Source organism: Eleutherodactylus coqui, chromosome 12 (genome assembly GCF_035609145.1).
Source record: "Eleutherodactylus coqui strain aEleCoq1 chromosome 12, aEleCoq1.hap1, whole genome shotgun sequence".
In the NCBI taxonomy this organism is placed as follows: domain Eukaryota; kingdom Metazoa; phylum Chordata; class Amphibia; order Anura; family Eleutherodactylidae; genus Eleutherodactylus; species Eleutherodactylus coqui.
Window position 1 is genome coordinate 125652139 of NC_089848.1, and position 16725 is coordinate 125668863.

Below are 16725 nucleotides of genomic sequence, written 5' to 3' on the forward strand. Positions count from 1 at the left end.
TGTAACAGCAGGAGAGGTAGAGACTGTGGGGATCCTTATCACAGTGTCTGCAGATCTGTCAGCCTACAGCCTGTAAGTGCAATAATAATTTTAATGCAAGTACCGTATATTACAGAAATGATGAGACTGACACAAGATAAAAGTTGTCTGAAAAGTTAGTGTCTTTTTATGTATGATCAGTTATGACTAGAAAAATGGAAATTTTGGAACATGGTTCCGACGCTAACCCTGCAGTGTCTCCACTTTATTCCATAATTCAATTCTTCTAGTTCATCATGAATTTCTGTAGTGATGTGTGACCAAGTGCCATGCATCTTGGATAAAATTCAGTTGAACACGGCTGCAGGATTGGCCATTTATGGTAGGTGTTCAAAAAAGAAGAATCAGGCATACTGGGCTTCAATATGCTCCATCCTTTGTTCCCACTAGAGATAAGTCAGATACCAGACTTGTCCACATGTGGCTTGCCGAGCTTGCATGTATATGGAGAAGTAGTATATCTCATGTGTATGGCCACCTTAAAGGGGTTTTCCGAAGCAAAGAAAAAAGCTAAAAGGGCTTACAAAGCTCAAAAACGAAATACTCCCCAATCCAGGTGGCACCCTGTCCAGCGCTGCAGCCCCGGTGCCTGCTGCACAGAGCCCGGTAGAAGCGGCGGGCCGTTCAATTTGCACGTGACCGCTCAGCTGTTCCCAGGATTCAGTGGGGATTCTCCTATGGCTGCCGAAGCCTGTGAGTGACTGAGCGTCACATGCAGCGCTGTAGAGGGAACCACATGGATAGGGGAGCATTCAATTCACTGTTCAACAACCAGATTGTACATTGAGAAAAGTAGCTCATTTGTATTGATTTGATGCTGCAGAATTGATAATTAGCTCTAGTTTTCATTTAACAAGTGTTGATTGTGAATAATTGTAATGCAGATCTGTTGCTCTTCTATTGGGATTGCAGTTGGGATACACCAAGTATTGTTGCTTCAGTTGTGAATAGGACAGTAGGGCTAGTGAGCGTCATTACATAACATGTCCTGGCCGGCAAGAGGAACACTTCAACCTGGTACAAAAAATGGACAAAATGAACCGTTGGTTGATTCTAGAAGATTGTACTCCCTCCGCCACACCTCAAACTGAGACTAATGAAAAACCTTGTAAGGAGCCTGCAGCAAGAAAGGGAAGGTTTCAGGTTGTTGGTCCACATATTAGGGAGCCGTTCAAGGACAGTCTGTCCCATGACGTTTTTCAGGCGGGGAATAGATTTAAGAGGGTCCAATTACAAAGAGCTGATAGAGGAGACGCTCAGCGCTGCCACAATACTGGGGTTCACGTCTCTGAAGATGCCGACCTCAACTTCCTCCCAGAAAACTGTGGCGCCGTCAGTGAAGAACGCGGTGAGAGATTCCATCAGGACATTGGAAAAAGGTATGAAGGGAAATGGGACCCAGCAATGTTAGGAGACGACTGCTGGATAATAAAGACTTCATGAAAATCTGTTCAACAGTGTTATTGATCATTTTAAGCTTTTTTTTACCTTTTTTGTCTTGGAAAATCCCTTTAAGGTGGCTCTCCACATGACCTGTACTGGATCTCCATGGGTAGGATCAGTCTGGTCCAACTTCTTTGAAATTTAATTGTCGCGGATACAATTGACTAGGACAGCGGTACTGCAGGAAGCCAGGCTCTTCTCTGTCACGCCGGTGGTGCGATGATGGCATTACGCCACCCGCGTCACTATATAATCTTGGGTAGAATGCAGTGGAAGCGTGATGGGAGGAGTTTATTATTTTATTTTACTGCCAGGGCACAACTTGGCTTATAAATGATTCAAAGGGCACAGCGGGGCCTATTAATTACAAAAGGGGCACAGCTCGACCTATAAATTACCAAGAGGGCACAGTGAGACCAATAAGGCACAATGAGACCTATAAATTCCTAAAGGGGCACATCAGGGCTTATAAATTACCAAGAGGCACAGTGAAACTTATAAATTAGCAAGGGGGCACAGCGAGGCCTATGCATTTTACTAAATTGGCACAGTGTGGTCTATAAATTCCTAACGCAGAATAGCAGGGCTCATAAATTACCAAGATGGCACATCAGAGTCTATAAACTTACTAAGAGGGCACAGCGGGGCCTATAAATTACCAAGGGGCACAGTGAAACGTGTAAATTACCAAGGGGGCACAGCAGGGCCTATAAATTTACTAAGAGGGCACAGATGGGCCTATAATATTAATAAGGAGGTCCACTGTGACTTTGCTACCCAATATAAGCCTAAAGCCTGCCCTGGGCACCATAGTAAAAAAAATCTGCAGATCTATGGTAAGCCATTTATATGAGGCCCACGTCTGATTGCCTGGCAGAACGTCTAGAGGTATCTCCAATGTTCAACATCTAATGAATGTTGTATCCTTAATGTCTTCTCAGGGCTCCCAAGGAGAACAGAAAAGCGATCCTCCGGCTCCTGAAAGAACGGGGTCCGTAGAAGAGGACACTCCTCCAGAACAGAAAGTGACGAGAAAGTCTCAGCACCGATCTTCCACCTCTGCACAGCACCACAATCATCGAAGTGGGGTCAGCAGAGGCCTTTCCAGACAGGACACCTTTGATAACGAAACGCAAGACACCAGAGACTCCGTTTACCTAGAGCCAAAGGACGACTACTCTTCCGAGAACGCTGATCCTCAGGAATCCCACCGGGATCACAATCATAGAGACGAATCCCACGGGGGTAGCGAACATAGACACAAAGAGTCTCGACATCGGACAAACGAGCATGACAGGGAGCAAGACCACAACGAATGCAACAAACCCCGAAGTCGTCACAAATCCAGAGAACGATACAGTGAAAGGGACGGAGAGGTTTCCAGGAAACGGAACGATAACGAGTGGAATCGGGAGGTTTACATCCGTCAGTAACTTTCGACACCTTTCTATATGCTGACTTTTTTTTTTTTCCACTCTTGTATAAGACCCTCTACAAATTGTACCGACCCGAGTTGTAAAACATATAGCGCCCCCTTCTGTATTTTCTATGTTTCTTTTCTACCGTTAGCTCCTTCTTTTTGGCTCTTGCCGGCACGGCGCTCGTGGAGGGTATTCTTTTTACTCTTTTTCACTTTAACTTGCCATGGTTCCTCTACAAACCTGTCACCAAACCATGTGTTTAGCCGTTTTCTGTGACAACCACTTGAATGCTGTACGTTGCCATCAAGATATTGTTGCTGTTCTAAAGCAAGTGATGATGTTTTTGTAACTTCCTATTTTTAGAAGAAACCTATTTTCGGGCATAAAAATGGTGATTTCACTTTCCTTTCCTTCCATACGTGTTTCACTTTTGCACTGTTAGATCTCTATATTGATATGTCGTGGCTGCAGAAGTTCTATCAGACTTGTGAAGAGACTACTAAAACATTGCATTTATTTTTGTATTTTTGGAATGCACCCACCTACTTTGAATGTTGATTTCAAAGCCACTATTTATTTTCCTTTTTTACGTTTCTTTTTGTTTTCGGCCTCCCGTCGTCTACATTTTGAGAGCAGAGTTAAATATTGCCTTATACTCACGATGTTTCAGATGCATTTTCTATGTACTGTTTCTCTATGTTGGTTCCGTTTTTGTTGTTTCCCTCGCCCTGCATGGTTAACCGTTTGACTGTACGGCGTTGTACGTTTTTTCTTTTCTACATCATGCTTTAATAGTCAGTGACTGGAATTAGCATGGAGACATAATGGTTAGGACTCTTTCAATTGATCGATAGTTAGAACACACATGAATTGGCTACTTTTCTGGAGTTCGAAGGGAACGGAAAAGTGGCCGATTTCTTGCTCGTTAGGTCATCATTTTATTATTATCTGTATGTAATTTATTTTCTTGCAGAACCACTGTTATAACGGGGGATTCCATAGGTTAATGCAGGCAAATGGACCGAGACCGGAGAAATGCTTCATATTCCTCTCTCCATGTGACTACATTTTAAAAAGTACTCATTAAAGAGACCCTCCAACTTCAGCCAGAATTCTGTCCCAGGACTGGAGGAGAATGGGGATATATTGCCTGCAGTAGTAGTTCTCTGCTGCTCCTCTGATCTGCCGGTTCCAAGTCCTGTTTTTGGCCATCCAAAATGGCCATTGTGATTGTCAGACTACTACCCACAATGCATTGGTAGAGTTAAATTATCCATGCACTCTGATTGGCCAGGGCTGCTCACATGATCAATGCTGGCCAATTAGAGAGCAGTGCACAGTGTGCATTAGGTAGTCACAAAATTGCTGCAGCCATCTTGGCCAGCTGAAAATAGGGCCCAGAACCCGCGGATTGGAGGGGCGGCAGAGAATAACAACTGCAGGTAACATACCCACTCCTGTTCCAGAACAGAAGTTTGTCCTGAAACCGGAGGGCCGCTTTAAGGCTTCCTTCAAACAGAGGAGGGAAATTTAACAAGGTCCGTATGCAGAAGCGTAAACTGAAGCTGCAGGGCCTCACTACAAAATCTGTAACAGGACCCCCAACTATAAGGCTTCATATATAGGACCGGTCTCCTTATATGGGGATGAGAGACCTAACAGACCCCCTAAGGTTCCGGGGCCCGGGGTACGGCTGCATCCACTAGAAATACGCCCCTGCCTGTGTGCCAGGTCTCTGGAATTAAAAGCCACAGATTTTTGAGCAAGCTGAAAAAATGTGCAACTTTTTGTCCTTTTTCCATCACTATTGTGAAAAGCGAGTAAGTCGACCACCAGGCAAACTTACTATAATCTAGGCCAAAAACCGATGTAAATTATTGCACGCGTTTAGGGATGAGCGAACGTGTCCGTTACGGACACATCCGCACCCGGACACCGGCTTTGCCGAACACTGCAGTGTTCGCGCGTAAGTGTCCGGGTGCCGCCGGGGGGCGGGGAGATGCGCGGCGGCGCGGGCGGCAGTAGCGGGGAACAGGGGGGAGCCCTCTCTCTCTCCCTCTCCCCCCCACTCCCCGCCGCACCCCCCCGCGCTGCCACGGCGGCCCGCGAACTTTTTCGCCCGAACACTGAAGTGTTCGCAAAGTTCGGTGTTCGGGCGAAAAAGGGGCGGAGCCGAACGTGTTCGCTCATCTCTACACGCGTCTGTCGGCTCATACCGGGCATGGATTTTACTTTTTGGTACTTGAGACGAACAATGGCATAAATTTCATGCGTTTTTACAAGCGTTGTTTGGTGACACTTTTTTTTTTGCATTCAGAAATGTGTTTTTTCCCGTAACTTTTTGGAAAAATGCCTAAAAAACACTAAACCAGAGCATATTGCATTGTGAAAAAGAACACCAATCTACCCAAAAAATGCACCAAAAGTGAGGAAAATGCCACAAAAATGCAGTGTTTGTAGAGCATGTAATAAATGCATGTAAAAAAAGCCATCCAAAAAACCCCACTTTTACCATTTAAAAAACGCCAGCTTTTCTGAGTGGGTTTTTTGGATAATGAATGAAACCTCATAGAAACCTGTGAGTGAAGGAAGCCTGAATTTTAAAGGAGAAGTCCAGGTTGGAAAAAAAAGTTCAGAAAGAGCGCCACTCTGTATCTGGTGTTGCAACTCAGGAGATGCAATACCATATGCCACCAACAGACAAGAGTGGCGCTGTTTCTGAGCAAAAAGCCAGACCCTGTTGGGTCCTTATTATTTTGTAAGTTACAAGAGATGTGGGATATGAAAACTGTATATTAGATGGATATCCCCTTTAATAAGATGTGTGCAACCGCGGGTTGTCCTTATAGGAAGAGTAGCCCCGGCACACAATGGAGGCAGCCAACAGACAGACCAGTGCCGATCAGAACAATAGTCATTAGCGGGATTGTAGCTATAGTGATTGAAGAGTTTGCGGTCACACCCGGGTCCTGTGCTTTTTCAAAATGAGCCCGACCGCCAATCAATGAGATCAGCAAGCGTTTAACTGGCTTTAACAAAGGCCAATTCAGTCTGTATGGGGGAGAACCGATCCTTCATCCCCAATAGTGTTTCGTCATCATTGGCAGCACGTTTCCCATTAACACGGCCAAGTATGACTTCTGGTGCCGCGTGGAAGATGTGATCACCTGACGAGCGTGTATTTACTTGTCAGCGCCGCTTCGCACGGGCAGATGAACGAACCTTCGGACAAAAATCCTCTTCCCTTTAATATGAGGTTCGCTCCAAAACTAACGCCTCCTTAACTATCATGTTATCACATGACGTCCGATGCGGATGTTGGCGCTATGACAAGAGAGTTTCAACTTTTCTGCTGATATCCAGTAAATTCTATTGCCGTGTAGATAATTTCCTGCATGTGCGCCAATTGACATTCATTGACGCGCGCCGAACATTCACGGAGATCACGGATGTTAGCCCAGATCTTAAGCTTCTTGCACATTTCCGTGGCTGTAATCCGCCGGTTTGCGCCAATAGAGCTGATCAAGACACTCTTCACTTCGTGGTGCGACCGCTGTTCGTGGCCATCCGGAACGCAGTTTGTCTCTCACGTTGCTGTCAGCACTATTGAAACGTCTCACCCACCGGATCACTGTGTTTTGCATGGACTTTCATGCCAGACACTATTTTGTCAGTTCCCCCCTGCGGTCATCTATCGCGTGGCAACAAAATTTAGCGGATCTTGTCAAGAAGGTTCAAAAACTATTGCCATACCACCAACATCCACTACTGACAACATAAGAGGCGTTAACCTCAGAGCAACCTTTGTATACATGCCCCAGGGGGTCCGCCGCTGCCACTGGGAAGCCCATCCACTTGGGCATCGCAATACTTAAGAAAGTTGCTTAGAATATTTTTCTTTTAAAGAGATATTACGGCTTTTTTCTAACTAATCTTATGAATAGGTCAGAAGTAGTTGATGGACAGGGGTCTAATGCTTGTGCAGCCGGCCGGACATAGTCATGACTGGTCAGAAGAGGAAGTGTCGGCTCCACTCAAATTGAAATCAGTGGGAGTGCTGCGCTCTAATTACACTCCCTGCTCCTCCCATGGCATATTAACTTATTCCACAAGGATTCTCGATTTGCCACCTGATTGGTTGTTTGGTCTAGCTAATTCACAGTGATCGGTTGTTTGGGTTAGCTGCTTCACCAAACAACCAATCAGGCTGCGAATCGAGCAGAAGCCTTGTGGAGTAAGTTAATATGCCCTCCCATGGTCAGGACAGGATGTGACTGCCTGACCATGAGAGGAGCAGGAAGTGTAGTAGAAGCACAGCGCTCTCATTGATTTTAATGGAAGTGAAGCCTGAACTCCCACTTCCTACTCTATGAAGCGAGCCAGACGTGGTCAATCAGCTGATGGATGAGGGTCCCGAGCGGCAGACCCCTGTCCATCAACTACTGATGACCTATCCAGAGTTCATTAGTTAAAAAAAAGCCCAGACAACCCCTTTAACATATTAGCCGAAGTGTCTGTGATTCGGGTCTACACTTTTAGAGTTTTGTTTATAGTTGCCCTAATGGCTTCCTCCATTGTGTGCCGGCAGTATGGTCCTTTACGAATCCCCGTAAACCTCCAACCGCTCCGAAGTCATAAATATATGTAAATATATACAGAAATCTCTATATTTATATCTGTGATATTTAAAAGAAACTATTAGTCGGAGTTCTGCACTTGCACCGGTGAGTATTATCATTGCCAAGCAGCATTTTCATGGATCGCACTCCTTATAAAGTCCTGAGATTCCATTTTTTTGTGTTGATGACACAATTTTGGTAAAATGTTTTTGTTTTTTAGTGTATTTTTTTTTCAATGACAAAAAAAAGAGATTTACCTATAAGCTTTGTTGAATACTGTATATGCATATTTGTGGGAAGTATCTTTATTTTCAAGAATCCGATTTGTAAGCATTTGTATATACTTCAAAACGGCCTTTGTAGATATTGGACTGTAGGTTTCTGTAGACATGTCGGACTGTTAATTGGATTTATTTATTTATTATGCTATATTACAAATGGTGGCTGTGAAAATACATGTTATTCTTAACATGTAGAAATCTACAACAAGAGAACGATGTTCAATAAATCTGGTGGCTCTTTTTTTCCTTATCTTTCAAGTCCAAAGCAATTTACGGGATAAATGGTGAAATTCCTTTAAACTGGGATCTGGTAATCCATAATATCTGATGATCCAACACAGAATAGCTATGTATGTATGTGGAATGTATTATACAGGGTGGGCCACGGAAAAATAGCCCATCTCCAACAGTACTGGAACACGAAGAACAAGCAAGTGGAATGTTTTTCCAAAGCTTTATTGATTTGGTTCCTGTTTACTTACCTGCAACATGTTGGCTGATAATGCCTGCAGCTCTTCAACAGTGAGGCTGTGGAGAGTGTTGGTGCTGTTTTCATCGAGGGTTTGCATATTATTGGCGTATTTTTCTGCTTTAAATTTCCCCACTGATTAAAAAAAAAAAAAGAATCACATGTGGACAACGCTGGGGAAGGTGGTGGTCACATAACCCTTTCCTCATGGTTTGCTCTTCTGTAAGCAGTTCATAAAGCCGCGGTAAGTTGTGGGAGGTGGAGCATGTTGAAGCATTTAGTTTTTTCGCAGATTTCACCCTTTCAATTCAAGTTCTTGTTACCCAAAAACTGTAGCAATAAAAACTATATTTCACCCTCCAACAACCGAAGCCTCACACAGCCCAACTGAAGATATGGGGCCCTGATTATGGTGAAAAAAGCAGGTTTTTGTTTAATAAAAGGGTTTTTAATTTTTTAAAAGTAGTACAACACAAACATGTCTAACCCCACTGTTGTCATACTGGTGCTGACCCATTGGATGAAGTTAGGCTGTGACTTTTACTGCACCATCAACACCGTAAAACATCCTTCCCCAAACAATGGTACAGCTGAATTCATTTTCAATTTCATCCCACTTGAAAATGTTTAAAAGTTTGAGGGCTTTAATAAAGGGGACTATTCAGCGTACATTAGTCTGCCCAGCGTAACACAGTAGACTATAGCAGAGGCCATAAGTCAGATCAACTGATGCATCACAATCCAAGGATATATTATGTAAGCAGGGGCGGGGTCCGTGCTTGGACACACCCCAGCAGAGCGCCACCTTACATGAGCCGCACCTTAACATTAAAATGGCAAAACCAAGGAGAAAAAGGCGTAAGTTATGCAAATCAAGAGAGTTGGAGGTGTTGAAAACTTGGTCATTTGCATATCTTAGCAAGGCCGTAGCCCCAACGTGTGGCCCTAATACTTGGTACTGAATAAATCAAGATGTTTTGAATATTTTGTTTACGTTTTTCGATCATTTGTATAATAGTAACACGCCCATCGACCATGTGATTTCCATAATTCCACGACTTTTCATTGTTGGTGTTCAGGACTGTATATGATGACAGAAATCAGCACCGAATGTTGAATCTAAAAACTTTTATTACAGGTATGGTAACATTTCCCCAAGTAGGACACACCTGTCTTACAAGAGCTGTTTCCTCCACTAACAGGTAGACTATTTTATTACTGTAGGCAGCAGTGACCGGCCCTATAAAGCCCCCAGTAAGTCCTTTCACTTGTGGTTGCAAGTAGTAGCTGGAAATGAACAGCTGGCAGACAGCCTGCTGCTATGGCAACACAGTTATTAATTTGTTGTCGTGGTAACACAGAGGAGGCGCCAAATCTTTCACCTTTAGAATGCGTTGCGTCGATCGCACGGGAACACGAAAGCTATAAAAAAATCATCCCTGTTTAACAAACTTGGCAATAAAGAAACCGATGGTATCCGTGTTTGCTAACAGAGTCCGGTCCTGGTCTTCAAGAGTCCCGTCATTAATGTCAAAGTCGTGGAGCTCAGCAAGGGATGGATCGAACCTCTGCAGGAGCTTCAGCTGATCGGGGGACAATCCCGCGCCCATCAGACCGTCTCCTCCGATACGCGGGTCCTGCACAAAATCATTAAACATTTTGTGATCAGCAACATGAACAAATGTCTAAACGCTCTAAAGGGGGTTTCCATCGTCAGCAGTTGATTGGCTGGAGTCCGTTGATCGTGGCCCCAGCTGATCAGCTGATTGGGTGCTCGCGGTCAGCGCTGCACTATACAGGCATGGGAGTGAAAGCTGCTGCTACGACCCCAGTGTAGTGGCCGATGCTTGTAACCTCAGCCTAGGGTCTCATTATAATCAATGGGAAGTGTGCCTGTAGTTACAAGCACTGGCCACTACACCAGGGTTGGAGCAGCAGCTTCCATTCCGACCTCTGCGTAGTGTGGCACTGTCAGCGGGCGCTCAATCAGCTGATTGGACAGGGTCCCGAGAGGCAAACCGTAGCTGATTAACTACTGATGACGTATCTTAAGGGGATACATCATCAATAGTATTTTTCCTAGAAAATCCTTTCGACCAGCCATTTTTAGGGTTTTCATTTTTCCCATCCACAGAAATCTAATCTTTTAACAAATGTTTGTCTGAGGGGTTGTTTTTTGTGGGACGAGTTGTAGTCTCTAATGGCATCAGTTAATGCACATATAATGGATTGGAAAACATGGAACCATTTTAACCCCTTCCCGCTCCATGACGTATAGGTACGTAATGGAGCGGCGGGGTATGTATGCAGATAGGTCGCATTACGTCATACTGCAGGAGCGATCAAAGCATCGCTGGTTGTCGTCCCCCAGGGGGGCTTTACTTTAAAGTAAAAAAAAAAATCAAAAAAAAGTTGTAAAAGTTTAAATCACCCCCCTTTTGCCATATCTATTGTTAAAAAATCTAAATCATAAAATAAAAATACCTATTTGGTATTGCCGCGTCCATAAAAGTCCGATCTATCAAAGTAGCACATTATTTTTCCTGCACAGTGAACGTCGTCCGAAAAAAAAAATAAAGAACACCAAATATGCATTTTTTTTAGTTACCCTGTCTCCCAGAAAAAACGCAATAAAAAAGCGATCAAAAAGACATATATATTCCAAATTGATACTATCGGAAACTACAGGACATCCCGCAAAAAATGAGCCCTTGCTCAACTACATTGACGAAAAAATAAAGTTATTGTGCGCACAAAATGACCGCAGAAAATAATTGAAAAAAATTAAATGTCTTTGAAAAAACAAAAAAAAGAAGAGTAGTGCAGTAAGAATAAACCAATACAAGTTTGGCATCGTAGCAATCGTACTGACGCATAGAATAAAGTTATCATGTCGCTTTTGTTGCCATTTGTGCGCCGTAGAAACAAGACGCACTGAAAGATGGCGAAATGTCGTTTTTTTTTTCAGTTTACTCCACTTAGAATGTACTGAGAAACTTTTTAAAAATTCTATGGTACATTAAATAGCACCAGTGAAAAATACTCGTCCCGCAAAAAACGAGCCCTCATACAGCGACGGCGATGGATAAATAAAGAAGTTACGATTTTTTTGAAGGGGGGAGGAAAAAACGAAAATGGAAAAAGAAAAAGGGGCCGCGTTACTAAGGGTTTAAAGTGCAGTAAAACGACTTTAAAAAATGAAATGCGCCATTTTTTGGAGGGTTTTGTTTCTGCGGCGTTCATGCTGCAGTCAAAATGACGTGTTAACTACATTCTGTGGGTTGGTTATGATGCTACAATGTTTATAGATTTTTTCAAGTTTAACTATTTACAAAAAAAAAAGAAAAACTGATTAAAAATTTTAATAAATTAATCGCCATAATCAGAAAAAACATTTTGGGTTTTTTTTAAGTTTCTTTCAATAGGGCTGTGTGAGGGCTTGTTTTTTCCTTGAGGAGGCTGTCGTTTTTACTGCTACCCTTTCTTGGGGGACACAACTTTTTGCTCACTTTTTTATTTAACTTTTATTGAGAGACGAGTGACGCCAAAATGTACTTCTGACATTATGTACTTTTTATGGCGTTCACAGTGTGAGATAAATAATGCTTTATTCTGATAGTTTAGGCTTTTTTTGGGATGTAGCAATGTCGATTATATAGATTTTTTTTTATGTTTGGATAATTTTGTGGGGAAAATGGGAAAAGGATTGTTCTGATTTTTTTATATTTTCTATTTTTACCAATTTTATTTGACCTAAAATTTGACATCACTTTTGAGTCCCTTTAGGGGATTTGAACTTGTGATTGTTTGATCACTTCTACAATATACTGCAATACTTGAGTATTGTAGTACACTGTATTTTTCAAATTCCCAAATGAAGTCCTGCCACAAGCAGGACTTAAAATGGCTAAATACATGGCAGCCCTGGGAAGCTTTACTAGGCCTAAGGCTAACATGGCAACCATTCAGCACCCTTCTAGCTCATCACAGTGAAAATATGGGCTTCTCCCCCACCTCCCAGCTTGCATGCTGCGGTCAGAATTCACAGAGCATGTGAGCTGTCAGACAGCTTTGCGGTGGGTGTCAGCTATTAGAAACAGCCGGCACCTGTCGGGAATAAAGCAGGCTCAGCTCCCGAGCCCAATTCATACATGTATGTCACAGAGTAGGAAGGGGTTAAAGGTAACTTGCCAGGTCCCTAATGGTGCCCGAGCTGTGGACCCTACAGTATAGTGACACATTGATTTCAGTGGTCTGTCAGTTATAACAATTACTTCAGATGTTTTTGGAAAACTTGCATTTCAAACTTTTCAGCAAGCCACAAAGAGCAGTTCAATTAGGCTCATTAGTATTCATATATTCCCTGCTGCCCCCGCCTCTAACTGACGGTTCTCGCTGAATGCTCGGTAATACAAAGAGACCCGTCAATCAGCAACGGGGGATTCTGTCAGTTTCTGGATGTTTTCCTGAACACTTTGGAATAATACTTATTTTTTGGGTTTTTTGAATGTAAAGAACTTGCGTTACTTGTGGATGAAGCTGGAGGCAGGGAAAGGTCGTCAGGGCCCAGGCCACCAGTTGTTCATTCTCAGACAGGGTTATGGTGCACGTGCTGTAGACGAGCGTGCCGCCGGGTTTGAGTAATGACACCGCCTGAAAAAAATAGTGATTATAATCCTCATTGAAGTCCTTGACATCCGCTTGGGATGCCCCCCCGATCAGCCACATATTACATGACGGCTAGTCACAGGCATGCTTAAAGGGGTATTCCAATCTCAGCTTCTCATGGCCGAGGTAGGAACACTCGGCTTCTCTATTTTCTGACCACCTGCTGGATAGAGCAGAGCGCTGTTTCCGCAGTTCTCATTACAGCTATGGACACAGTGTAGCGTGTTGTGCTACATTGTTTCCATAGCTCACAATCAATTCAATAAGAAGTACAGAAGCATCACGGTGCTCAGAGCTCGGGCTGGGGGGCCAGTAGCCATGGCAGCGGTTTACCAACTCAGCTATTAAAAGTCAAGGTAGGAACACCTCTTAAAGCTACTGTAAGTGATGATATCTCCAACATACCCCTTCTCTACCCGACGCTGGGGACAACATCTCATCCTCCCTTCCCTCAATGCAAGGAATGACAATCAACCCCCGGGCTGCAGGGAACAGCGATGACCCTATCCCCAAAACAGGCAACAATGACTCTTCCCTCCCTCCATGATGCAGCGGCCATGACTCAGTGTAGAGGAGGACAACTTTCCCCGACATAGGTGGATGACTACTACCACCGGGGCAGGAGGGGCGGGGCTATATTATCTACTGTCGTTATTCTTCGTTGCCCCCTCAATCTGCTAGTTTTGGGCCCTGTTTTCAGCTGTTGAAGATGGCTGCAGCAATTTTCTAACTACCTGATGTACACTGTGCGCTGCTCTAGGATTGGCTGGTGGTGATCATGTGAGCAGCTCTGGCAAATCAGAGAGCAGGTATAGAGCATTGATAGTATGAACACTGCCAATACACTGTAGGGATTAGATAGCCTGAAGATTCTGTCTGCTATCTTCAAGGCCAAAAACAGGACCGGGAACCGGCAGATCGGAGGGGAGGAACAGCAGAGAAGAACAACTACATGTAATATACCCCCCACCCCCTCCACCTCCAGTCCTGGGAGAGAATTTTGTCCTAAAACTTGTGAGTTACTTTAAAGGGGTTGTCCCGCGGTGACAAGTGGGTCTATACACTTCTGTATGGCCATATTAATGCACTTTGTAATATACATTGTGCATTAATTATGAGCCATACAGAAGTTATTCACTTACCTGCTCCGTTGCTGGCGTCCTCGTCTCCATGGTGCCGTCTAATTTTGCTGTCTTCTGGTGTTTTTAGACGCGCTTACGCTGTGCGGTCTTCTTCCTGGTGAATGGGGCCACTCGTGCTGGAGAGCTGGTCATCGTAGCTCCGCCCCGTCATGTGTGCCGATTCCAGCCAATCAGGAGGCTGGAATCGGCAATGGACCGCACAGAGCCCACGATGCACCATAGGAAAGGACCCGCGGTGCATCGTGGGTGAAGATCCTGGCGGCCATCTTGGTGAAGGAAGAAGTAGGAAGAAGGAAGACGTCGCAGAGCGGGGATTCGGGTAAGTAATATGTTTGTTTTTTTTAACACATCCATTGGGGTTGTCCTGCGCCGAACGGGGGGGCCTATGGAAAAAAAAAAAAAAACGTTTCGGCGCGAGACAACCCCTTTAAGTACCAACTACTGAGAAATAACCCATATAATCTAACAGTGACGGTGATGAATAAGTGGAACAGGTTGCCACAGTGGTGAGTTCTCCTTCAATGGAAGTCTTCAGAGGCTGGATAAATATCTGTCTGGGATGATTTAGTGATCCTGCACGGAGCGGGGTGCTGGACCCGATGACCCTGGAGGTCCCTTCCAGCTCTACCATTCTAGGATTCCATGAAGTACAGTTGATTAACACTCAGAGAGAGACTTGAGAGGGGCCACATGGGGATACTGAAGGAACCACACAAGATGTCTACAGCAGAGAAGACTCACCGTACTGAACAGTTTACGCTGCAGAGGCTGATAAGACGTTAATTCCTTCAGTGATAAAGCACAGGACATGTTAGGTCTTTGTCCCATTCCACTACACGGGGCATCTAAAAGTACACGATCAAAGGACTCAGGCGGAAATGGAGGACCTGGACCTGAAAGGTGAACGTACAATGCAAAACACATTAATCACTTAGGACATGCTGAATGCAGAAACATCTATAACAGAGTGCACCCAGCCCCCCAAGTAGTCTGTTTCCATATTCTGCTTTCTCAAGTAAAGGGTTAACCAGCAGGGATAGAAGGTTTCTTCGGTCCCTATTACAGCAAGTGCCAGTCTGTCACCCGACAGCTGAGCACCCGCTCTCCATGGCTCTTCTGATGCAGCTGCCGACAAAAGACGTATGGGCGGTCCTTCAGGGGTTAGTGATAGTATTCAGATCCTTGTCACTGATGATGAAGGCCAGGGCCCCTACAACACAGAGTAGCCTGTGAGCTGCAGTAAAATCCCAACATTACTTTGGCAGGTGGAGAAGGTTTAACGTTTACCTACAGGAAAGGACCTTGCAACCATCGCTAAATAATTTGACCACGTCGGCGGTTCCATAAAATACTCGGCATTTTCGAGGAAACCTTGATGTTTTGGATTGAGTCAAGCAGCGCCATGAGTTTATGAAACAAGCTATGCAATGTCGCTATCAAGTCCTGAAGTGTATGTAATGAAATTAGCTTCTGCATGTCTAGATGAGGAATAACACTATATCTGGCCAATGCATGACTTGTAGCCTACATTTACCAGCAGTTTCTCCTCTGCAGGCTGTATAGCTAGTTCTCAGTCTGCCCTGAGCTGGTGGGTGTAGACTGCTGCTATGATGCCTCTATACACAGCACATATAGGAGAGTAGGATCTCTTCCTATCCCTGAGCTGGTGGGTGTAGACTGCTGCTATGATGTCTAGATACACTGCATACATAGAACAGGATCTCTTCTTCTCTCTGAGCTGGTGGGTGTAGACTGTGGATAGGATTTCTCCACACACTGCACACATAGGAGAGCAGGATCTCTTCCTATCCCGGAGCTGGTGGGTGTAGACTGCTGCTATGATGTCTAGATACACTGCATACATAGGAGAACATTATCTCTTCTCTATCTCTGAGATGGTGGGTGTAGACTGCTGCTATGATGTCTAGATACACTGCATACATAGGAGAACAGGATCTCTTCTTCTCTCTGAGCTGGTGGGTGTAGACTGCTGCTATGATGTCTAGATACACTGCACACATAGGAGAGCAGGATCTCTTCCTATCCCTGAGCTGGTGGGTGCAGACTGCTGCTATGATGTCTAGATACACTGCATACATAGGAGAACAGGATCTCTTCTTCTCTCTGAGCTGGTGGGTGTAGACTGCTGCTATGATGTCTAGATACACTGCACACATAGGAGAGCAGGATCTCTTCCTATCCCTGAGCTGGTGGGTGCAGACTGCTGCTATGATGTCTAGATACACTGCATACATAGGAGAACAGGATCTCTTCTTCTCTCTGAGCTGGTGGATGTAGACTGCTGCTATGATGTCTAGATACACTGCACACATAGGAGAGCAGGATCTCTTCCTATCCCTGAGCTGGTGGGTGCAGACTGCTGCTATGATGTCTAGATACACTGCATACATAGGAGAACAGGATCTCTTCTTCTCTCTGAGCTGGTGGGTGTAGACTGCTGCTATGATGTCTCCATACTCTGCACACATAGGAGAGCAAGATCTCTTCTCTATCTCTGAGCTGCTGGGTGTAGACTGCTGCTATGATGTCTCCATACTCTGCACACATAGGAGAGCAGGATCTCTTCCTATCCCTGAGCTGGTGGGTGTAGACTGCTGCTATGATGTCTAGATACACTGCATA

General features: G+C 44.5%; 2 protein-coding genes across 8 annotated transcripts in view; one reads left to right on the forward strand and one right to left on the reverse strand.

The window, feature by feature from the left end:
* CACNB2 (calcium voltage-gated channel auxiliary subunit beta 2) overlaps positions 1–8033 on the forward strand; it is a 136626-nt gene extending 128593 nt beyond the window's left edge. For all 3 annotated transcript variants that reach the window (XM_066585259.1, XM_066585258.1, XM_066585260.1), the window contains exon 13: positions 2424–8033. In XM_066585259.1, coding sequence (XP_066441356.1) covers positions 2424–2915 — 492 coding nt within the window. In that variant the 3' untranslated portion in view covers positions 2916–8033. The remainder of the gene's footprint in view (positions 1–2423) is intronic.
* A 1352-nt stretch (positions 8034–9385) lies between these two features.
* The window catches only part of NSUN6 (NOP2/Sun RNA methyltransferase 6), a 37506-nt gene continuing 30166 nt past the window's right edge, over positions 9386–16725 (reverse strand). For all 5 annotated transcript variants that reach the window (XM_066585708.1, XM_066585706.1, XM_066585705.1 and 2 more), the window contains exons 10-12: positions 14824–14975; positions 12800–12925; positions 9386–9909 (exon numbers count right to left, since the gene is read on the reverse strand). In XM_066585708.1, coding sequence (XP_066441805.1) covers positions 9706–9909; positions 12800–12925; positions 14824–14975 — 482 coding nt within the window. In that variant the 3' untranslated portion in view covers positions 9386–9705. The remainder of the gene's footprint in view (positions 9910–12799; positions 12926–14823; positions 14976–16725) is intronic.